The sequence below is a fragment of the Lipotes vexillifer genome, unplaced genomic scaffold (genome assembly GCF_000442215.2).
Source record: "Lipotes vexillifer unplaced genomic scaffold, Lipotes_vexillifer_v1.1 scaffold451, whole genome shotgun sequence".
In the NCBI taxonomy this organism is placed as follows: Eukaryota; Metazoa; Chordata; class Mammalia; order Artiodactyla; family Lipotidae; genus Lipotes; species Lipotes vexillifer.
In genome coordinates, this window is record NW_006795989.1 from 639,825 (window position 1) to 649,611 (window position 9,787).

Genomic DNA, 9,787 nt, shown 5'->3' on the forward strand with positions numbered 1-9,787 from the left:
ACAGGCTCCGGGCGCGCAGGCTCAGCGGCCATGGCTCACGGGCCCAGCCGCTCCACAGCATGTGGGATCCTCCCGGACCGGGGCACGAACCCGCGTCCCCTGCATCGGCAGGCGGACTCCCAACCACTGCGCCACCAGGGAAGCCCCATCATTCTTGTTAGGAATTCTTAGGCACATTTTGCCCTGTTCACTCATTTTATAGATGGGAACGTCTCTGGCAGATTATTTGATCTCCAGCAGGTTAGTGGATAAATAGCCCCAGGGTCCAGGCCTGCTGGCCCCCAGTCTAGTGCTGTCCACGGGGTCCCAGCCCTTTCCCAACTGGGGAAAGGGCTGCTAAGAACAGATATACAGGTTGTACACTGCACAAGGGGATGCAGTGAGGGGCATGAGTGGGGGACACACATGGAGCCATGTCAGCCTGAGGACAGGGTGCCCATTCTGATTGGTCTACTCAGAGGGCCACCTTGTTTCAATTTTCTGCCCAGAGGAGATGCTTTTTTATAATTTGCCCAGTATACAGGCTAACAGGAGCTTCACCTGGAGGCCACCACATGGCCACCCAAGGCAGGGTCTGTCCACGGGCTCGACTCATGGACAGGGGTCGAGGGTTGTGTAATTGAAGGTCCAGGGAGTGGGAGAGACTCGCCTTTGGTTTAGGTAGCCCTGGGTGCATACATTCCACCTCACAGCAGGGCCCAGGAGAGGGGGAGAGCAGCCCAGGGGTCTCTGTGCCCCATCACAGAGGAGGGAGATCTGAGACCTTGATCCAGAGAGTTGCCACTGCTTTCCCAGCCCCGCCGCCGCCCATTGTCTTCGGGATGCATTGGGTCTCAGTGGTGTGATCCTCACAACCAGGCCCACCTCTCCAGGGCCTCCACAGTCACAAAAGATCAAGATGCAAGGGTAGATCCCCACACCAGCTCATTAAAAAACAGCCGTCGTGAAAACACTGGCAATCCTGTGGACATATGGCAAATGCCGGGAGCAGAGGATGCAGAGGCTCAGGAGTCAGGTGGCCTGGGCACGCACAGCAACTCTGACATTCATGGACCTTGAGACCTCCGTGCAAGGTTCCAAATCTCCCTGAGCCTCAGCTTCCTCAGCTATAAACATGGGGCAGTAATGAAGCCGTTTTAAGGATTCGATGATGATCAGCGATGTTTATAGGGCCTTTGCCACGTGACAGGCACCGTGCTGAGCACTTTACATGTGGGCACACACTTCCAGGAAATAGGTGCTCTTCGCAGCCCCATTTTACAAATGGGTAAGTGGAGGCACAGAGAGATTCAGTAACTTGCCAAGGCCACATAGGCTCTGCTCATAACCTCTGTACCACACCGTCTGTCATTACGAGAGACATGAAGCAATAGTGGCCCAGTCCACACACACAGTAGATTCCCCGTAACTGCTACCACTGCTGTTATTATCACCGGTATCATTATTAGACCATCGTTGTCTCATTTCTTGGGGAGCTGGACAGTGAATGCAGGTGGGGCCTGACACGGAGCAAGAAGGCAGCAGGTGGAGGCCCCGGGTTTCCTGAAGGAAGCATCCAGCAGGGAGATGGGGCCAGAGCACAGGCCCTATGCCCCAGCTGTTTCTGCTTTGTGGAGAAATTGTTGTGGTTGCCAGAGCTGGCTGGGAGGGAGAGAGGGCCAAGAAAACATCTGGAGGGGGTGGGGATGGGGAGGGGAGGTTTGCTCGTTAGTGGTGAGGTCCCCAAGGGTGCTAGACTGAGCCTGAGGCTGGGTCACCCAAGCAAAGGTGGCTGGGAAAGGAGGACAAGGAACCTTCCTGGGACCTGCTGCCCCAGGCTGGGCTGCTTGGCCCTCCGGCTGCGACCGTGGCTACTGGCTGTGGTGCTGGCCAGGGAGCGCTGTGCCCAGAACCCCTTGGATGTCTTTGTGGCCACCCTCTGGCTTTCCTCCTGGGGGGATTCCCAGCCCCTGACGCTCTAAAACATGACATCAGGGTTTCTGTGCTACACGAGCTGCTTGTCTGTGTATGACTGCGATGGCTGAGCTTGAGTGACAACATACACATGAGTACGTGTTTAGATATCTCCTTATTTACAAACCACACTGTCTGTGGCACAAAGAAGTCGGTTGCAAAAGCATTTTTCCGTGAATCGTTTCAAGTGAGTGTCAGACATGTGGAAAACTGGAACCACCATCAGGAAAAAAGAATCCCAAAAATTCAGATTTGGGCACTAAAAGGAGGACACCTTAAAAATACCCAGGGGGACAGACAGCCTGGCAGCTCTCTGGTGGCCCAGTTCCTGGCTGCAGGGTGGGTCCTGCCGTGCTTGGATGCACTCTGACAGGGCAGGCCCTGCAGGCCTTGGAGAGCCTGGCTGGCCTTTCCATGCAGGCTGGGACGCATGTCCCCACGAGGCGCTGCCACTCCAACACCCTCAGCAGAGGCCTGGGGAAAACCTCTCCTGTGCACCAAGGAGCCGGCGTTTGCTAGGGCTCCAGGGTGACAAAGCTTTGCTTTTGTGAGTCTGGGGATGTCTGTCTGTCTCTTTCTCTCCCCTCCCGCACTTCATTCCCTTGAAGTTCCTCCCTCTGTCCCATGTCTGGGACATGGGGGTCAGATCCCCCAACCAGAATTGGACAGAACCTCTGATTTCAGGTATGATGGTGGGTTTGTAGCCTGGAGGCTTTCCGCTTGGGGATTCGATGGTTTGGGGATGTCTGGGCCCGTGGGGATTAAGGGACCTCTTCCATGGCCTCGCCTACCTGGGCTAAGGAGCTCAGTTTGGCAGCTTGGGTTTGGCCCGTGGCACCACTGACGGTGCCTCTCCAGCCTCTGCTCATAGATTTCCGCTTTGAAGAAAGTACCCTCCTTCCTCCCACGGGGGCTGTGTGTGACCTCAAGTGTGCTGACAAAGGGCAGGCGGGACGTGCCTTCAACCCTCTGTGTGAAGCTCATCCTGCTACGCCGTGAGCTGTGTCTGCGCTGGTCAGTGGGGCCTCAGTATCTCTCCGTGAGGACCGTTCTCCCCAGGGCCTCCTGCTCTGGATTTGGATGGAGAAGGGAGTTGTATAAGCGGCGGGAGCTCTGCGACGAGGCGCGAGAAGGCAGTCGAACGTGCTTCCGCAGTGAGCCGGGCAGCAGCAGGGAAGAGCACAGGCTTCGAGCAGGGGCCTCCCACACAGGCCCCTCCACGCCTCAGGCTCCTCATATGCTAAACAGGGCCGAGTGACCCATCAGGGAGGGCAAGTGAGATGCCACATGTGAAAAGACCCAGCTCTTCCTTTTAAAGGGCAGCTCTCCCGACTTCTGTTTCTTTTGTGCTCCACAACGAATCAGCAAGGTGCGTGTTAGCATTACCTGCATTTTACAGACCAGGGCGCGGGGCCAGGGGGGACCTGGCTGCTGAGTATCTGGGCAAGGATTTGAATCAGGTCTCTCTGACCTGAAAGCCCTCGCCCTTCGCCATGCCAGGCTACAGCTTTCCCACCCAGCTGCTAAGACCCAGTCCTAAAGCTCTGAGATAATCTGGGTGGGTGATGGCCCTTGGGGCCACTTTCTCTGGGGCCATTCCAGCCCCACCTGCCTCTCCTCTGCCCTGGGAGAGCCCCACAGCTGGAGCCTCCCTGCACCCTCCCAGGATCCCTTTCTTGCTGGCAGCTTTGCATCACAGGCACCAGCAGGATCTCAAACACAGGATTAGTCACAGCTGCCCCCCTGCAGGGCATGTCATCACCCAGGACTGAGCTCAGAAAGTGAAAGAACTTGCTGTCAGAGATCCAGGGTTACCAGGGAGATGGGGGAGCCTCTTCCCCCATGGTCTGGAGGGGAATGGGCAGCCGCATCTGGCTAAATGTGGTCCTTGCTCGTCATGCCTGGAGGCAGAGGGATGGGTAGCCGAAGTAGCATCCGGGCAGAGGACATTGTCCTCCTGGGAATGAGGGCTTGGGGGAGGTGGGGGGGAGGTCGTGTAGACGTGCCGGAGCAGCGGGAGGTCTGCCGGCTGGCCAGCAAATTGCCGGACGAGAACATCATCCCGCGGAGCACACGGAGGGAGGCAGCTGCAGCTAGAGATGCAGAGGGGGCCGAGATAGACAGCGGGTTATCTGATTTTCCGCCTCAGAACCTCGGGAGCTGGGGTGCTCAGACTCGCCGAACGGTGCTGCCAGCAGTAGCAGAGAAGCCAGATCCTTGAGGAATATCTGGGAATACTGGAAACGAAGGTGGGCTCCTTCTCCACAAACCAGCCCGTCTGCTTAAGCTTCGAGCCCTGGCCCCCTGGCTTTCCCTCTCCCCAGCCCTGCACAGTGCCCCATCGTGGAGGGAAGCTCGGTCCGAGGGCTGGGGGCCTGCTGGTGTTCAGGACACTAAGCCAGGAAGAGCATCTGACTTGGGATGGAACCTAGAAACATCTGGTGTTCTGTTTCTCAGCCAGCAGAGCACGATCTGAGGGGAAAACTGCGATTCAAGGACGCGCATTTGAGGTCAAACTTATCACTCTCTTATTTTAGATCCTTCGAGCTGTCACTTAGTCTCTCCAGAGCCCAGGTTCTGCGGACAACTAACATTTAGTCTTCACAACCACCCGTAAGGCGAGCGCTGATGAGTTCAACATAGGTAGCACTTTTAGAATGGTACCTGGACACAGTAAGTGCTCACTATTAGCTACTACGATGATTAGTATCAGGCAGAAGGAATAGCATATGCCGAGGCCACGTGGCAAGAGAGAGTGTGGGACCTGGGGGAGAGAGAAAGGAGCAGTGTGAGAATAAGGAAACATGGTCCAGAACGATGCCCGGGGGAGCTGGGGCCTCCAGGGCCAAGACAAGGGGAGGGCTGAGCTTGCAGCCTAGGACAGGGGTCCGCAACCCCCAGGCCGCGCGGACTGGTACTGCTCCGCGGCCTGTTAGGAACCTGGCCGCACAGCAGGAAGTGAGTGGCGGGCAAGCGAGCAAAGCTTCATCTGCCGTTCCCCGTCGCTTCCCATCACTCGCATTACCGCCTGAACCATCCCCCGCCCCGGCCCCCCCACCTCCATCCATGGAAAAATTGTCTTCCACAAAACCAGTCCCTAATGCCAGACAGGTTGGGGACCGCTGGCCTGCTCAGTGTTTCTGAGACTGGCTGATTTTCACTTGCCCTTTCCCCCACACATCCCCTCTCAGCACCTGGACCACTCTGAGAATGAAGGCGCTAGGAAGCCCTTCCTGTGCTGCTGCAAGGAGAGGCACTTCTACCAGGATCCACCCTGGAGCTGTCTGGTACGTGGTCCTGCACCCTGGGCAGGTTCAGGAGAGACAAGTGGTCCAGAGCGCTGCTTTGATACCTATCAGTCCCCAGTTCCCATGGAGCTGTTTTTGCTCTGAGATCAAAGCCCTTTTCCAGGTGAGGTCCCAGAAGAAGGTGCTGGGTGTCTAGCCCATCTCTTGGCTGCCCTGATCCATGTCATGCTGGCCGAGAGGGTTCCTGCAAGTATGTGGACAGAACTCAGAAAAACTGGAGTTGGCAAAGGTGCCAGCTGTAGGGGTCCTACCCACTCCACCTGAAGTCCATACCACGACCTCAGGTACTGCCCAAGGGTCAGAGGGTTCCACCAGCCTCTTGGGTCATCCCGGAGGTGCCCTCTCTGCTACCTTCTAGCAGTGTGACACATCAGCCCATCTTTCTAGGCCTCAGTTTCCTCAGCGATAAAACAGTGAAGATAATAAGATGCTATTCGGGTTAAATGAGATAATGCGGTAAAACACTCAGCTCAGTGCCTGGCGCCTAAAAGTACTCATAAATGGTGGCTGTCATCCCCCAGCCCCGCCCCCTGCTCCCCCCATTACTAAAATGGTCATAAACATGCTTAGGTGACGGTTGGCGCCGAGACTAGTCTTTCTTCATTGACGTAGGATGATGTTTCTTTCTTTTTTTTTTTTCCACATCTTTATTGGAGTATAATGGCTTTACACTGGTGTGTTAGTTTCTACTTTATAACAAAGTGAATCAGTTATACATATACATATGTTCCCATATCTCTTCCCTCTTGCGTCTCCCTTCCTCCCACCCTCCCTGTCCCACCCCTCTAGGCGGTCACAAACCACCGAGCTGATCTCCCTGTGCTATGCGGCTGCTTCCCACTAGCTATCTATTTTACGTTTGGTAGTGTATATATGTCCATGCCACTCTCTCGCTTTGTCACAGCTTACCCTTCCCCCTCCCCGTATCCTCAAGTCCATTGTCTAGTAGGTCTGTGTCTTTATTCCTGTCTTACCCCTAGGTTCTTCATGACATTTTTTTTCCCTTAAATTCCATATATATGTGTTAGCATACGGTATTTGTCTTTCTCTTTCTGACTTACTTCACTCTGTATGACAGACTCTAGGTCCATCCACCTCATTACAAATAGCTCAATTTCGTTTCTTTTTATGGCTGAGTAATATTCCATTGTATATATGTGCCACATCTTCTTTATCCATTCATCCTATGATGAACACTTAGGTTGTTTCCATCTCCTGGCTATTGTAAATAGAGCTGCAATGAACATTTTGGTACATGACTCTTTTTGAATTATGGTTTTCTCAGGGTATATGCCCAGTAGTGGGATTGCTGGGTCATATGGTAATGCTATTTGTAGTTTTTTAAGGAACCTCCATACTGTTCTCCAGATAGTGGCTGTACCAATTCACATTCCCACCAGCAGTGCAAGAGTGTTCCCTTTTCTCCACACTCTCCAGCATTTATTGTTTCTAGATTTTTTGATGATGGCCATTCTGACTGGTGTGAGATGATATCTCATTGTAGTTTTGATTTGCATTTCTCTAATGATTAATGATGTTGAGCATTCTTTCATGTGTTTGTTGGCAGTCTGTATATCTTCTTTGGAGAAATGTCTATTTAGGTCTTCTGCCCATTTTTGGATTGGGTTGTTTATTTTTTTGTTATTGAGCTGCATGAGCTGCCTGTAAATTTTAGAGATTAATCCTTTGTCAGTTGAAAGCCCTCCAGCATTTATTGTTTCTAGGTTTTTTGATGATGGCCATTCTGAGTGGGTTCTCAAGCAGCCTCTGGGTTAGTAATACGACTACGGCTAATACAATTACCACTACGACTATCGATCTTACCAGTGTAACCAGTGCCACTACCAATAATAATAGTTACTAATGCAGCTCCTAACATTATTCCTACTTACAAACACTCCTGCTAATTATAGCTAGCATTATAGAGCACATATTAAGTGACAGATACCATCTTAAGTGCCTCACTAATTAACTCACATTTCTCATTGTACTTCTGTTGATCAGCAGGGAAGGGATATAAGGGAATTATGGAGTGCCTTATGTGATTGAGTCTCCTGCCTAATAGGAGAGGCAAAAACAAGACAGAGGGAAAAAATGAGCACGAACCACCAGACAGTGTAAGAAGCTTGGTTGTATGGTACTGCATTAGGTCAGCCCTCAGGCCCCGACACCAGCCACGATTCAATCCCAGCTCTGCCGTGTACAAGCTGGTGGCCTCGGTCGCTTAGCCTCTATGCCTCAGTTTCTTCGTAACACAGGACTAACAGTGCCAACCTCGTAGGGGTGTCATGGGGATTGAGTTAATATATTGAGCAAAGCACAGTGCCTGGCACACAGTGTGTGTCAGTCATCATCTTCATCCTCATCCTCATCGCCCAGAGGATCTTGGAGAAGACTGGAGTCTTTGGGGAGGTAGTGTCAGAACAGACTGGGGTTTTAACTGGGCCTTAAAGAACAGCCACAGGACACGGGGACAGGTGGGGTGACACTGGCAGCAGAAGTCGCAGAGGGATTTCGTTGCTTCAAAGTGCATATTTCATATGTCATGAAATCTACATTTCATGTACATTTTTAAAACACAGAATAGGCTGTGTTTTTGTTTTTTTTTTTAAATCATCAGTGGTTGTTGTTTATCTAGGCAAATGCTCCTAGGTGGCGCTTGAGTGGTTTTCCCGTGGAGACCCTGCGTGAGGGTCAAACCAGCGCCACCTCCCCCAGCTGTGTGATCTGAACATGTCTCCTTACCTTCCAAGCCACAGTTTCCTCCTGTGTAGAGTGAAGATCTAAGCAGCGCCTACTTCCTGGGGGCCCCCCAAGTTCTGGGGCAGGGCCCCCAACACACATGAAGTACACAGTAAAGAGAGGCCTCTCTTTGTTCCAGTCCAGATGCAGGAGGGGGGGATGTTTCCCCTCAGATGAGCGCAGATAGGCTGCACGTTCAGTCTGAAGAAGTGGGCTCGTTAATCTTTTGCTCGGCTTGCGAAAGTGTTTTCTTATCAAATAATAGAGATGATGGCACTGGTGGCTTTATGCTCCTGACTTGTGGTTCCCTTAAATACCATTTCAAGAAGATTTGCAATGTTAAGCTCTTTTCTCTCTTGCCACTCCCCCCTTTTGTGCATTGAATTTCCATCTGCTTACCCAAAATGGAAGCAAAAGAAAGAAAAATAGCTATCGGGTGAATTAAGTACTTGTTTGCATGTGTTTCCCAGGCTGGTGCATCCAGTGACCTCTGAAGTGACTCGTCTGTGGTCTGCGGTACACACAGAGAGCTGTCCCTCCCACCCCTAGTCATTCTCCATCCTCTCATCTGCTTTTTATTTTCTTCCGAACACCCTCCTCTGTCTGAAGTTACCTTGTCTGTGAATTTGTTTACTTCCTTTTCTGCCCCCTCCTCACCCCTCTAGAAGGTAGGCACTGTGGGTCCGGTGTTACCACTGTGACTCCAGCACATAGAACATTCCCTGGCACAGAGCAGGCAGTTAAATATTTTGTTTGGTTAGTGAAATAGGCTATAGAGCCTAAAGGTTGGACTTTTGGAGTCAGAAAGACCATCTGTGGGGTCTCTGCTCTCTCGTTTACTAGCTGTGTAACTATGGGCAAGTTAATTTCTCAGGCCTCAGTTTCCCCAGCTTTTAATGGAAAATGGCTTGATCTACTTACATAGGTTTTTGTAGGGATCAAATGAGGTAATCCATTGAAAGGACTTAGCACAGAGTAAGCTCTTCATATGTGATGGCTGCGATTATCAGTATAATTACTGTTTTCATAAACCTGTGGAGGGACTCAAATAACTAAATCGTGTTTAATGCATAAATAACCCAAAACAATGGTGAATTTAAAAATCACATCTACTCAAAGTGCATGTTTTCTTTCCCTCTCATATATACCTCCTTCAATCGCTGCCCTAATTCCCTTGTAACCCACCCCTGACTGTAGCCAGGGAACCAGGCAAATGACAGAGAAGATGAGGTAGACCAGATGGTCCAAAGGTTTAATTCAGTGAAGACAGTTTTGAACGGAGATATGTACAGACTTTGGATTTATCGCAACCCACTGCCCTAGAATCTCAAAGAACTCTAAAAACTGGATTTCATCCACCCATTGGTTCAAAGACCGAGCAGCAAGTCAAGCACTCTGAAGTTAGTGGTGTAGTCGTGCCCCTGGCCCCTCACTTGCTGGTTTGGCCACAGTGCCTGCACAAGACGGGCTGCCACCGCTGAGTGTTAAGCGTGGGAGTGATATGACCTGATTTATATTTACATGGGTTAGAAGCACCTGGACAAATCTTTACGGTTTATAAGGCACTTTAAACACACAACCCTCTAGCAGATCTTCACAAGCTCTCAGAGGAAGCCGTTTCCACTCCTATTTACAGAAGAGCAGACTGAGGCCTTGAGAGGGTAAGAGGGGCACCCAAGGTCACAGCTAGGAAGAGACAAATCTGAGCTCAGGCAGGGAGGTCCAACGATAAGAATGCAGTGAATTCACAGTGTCAGCGGAGGGGGGTGAGACCTCCCTCCCGC

General features: G+C 51.6%; 1 protein-coding gene across 2 annotated transcripts in view; it reads left to right on the top strand.

The window, feature by feature from the left end:
* Positions 1-9,787, top strand: part of ABTB2 (ankyrin repeat and BTB domain containing 2) — a 180,802-nt gene that overhangs the window by 140,676 nt on the left and 30,339 nt on the right. Inside the window, exon 4 of one of the 2 annotated variants that reach the window (XM_007468075.1) lies at positions 5,145-5,240. The exons of the other annotated variant lie outside the window; for it this stretch is intronic. Coding sequence (XP_007468137.1) covers positions 5,145-5,240 — 96 coding nt within the window. The remainder of the gene's footprint in view (positions 1-5,144; positions 5,241-9,787) is intronic. 2 annotated transcript variants of the gene reach the window in all.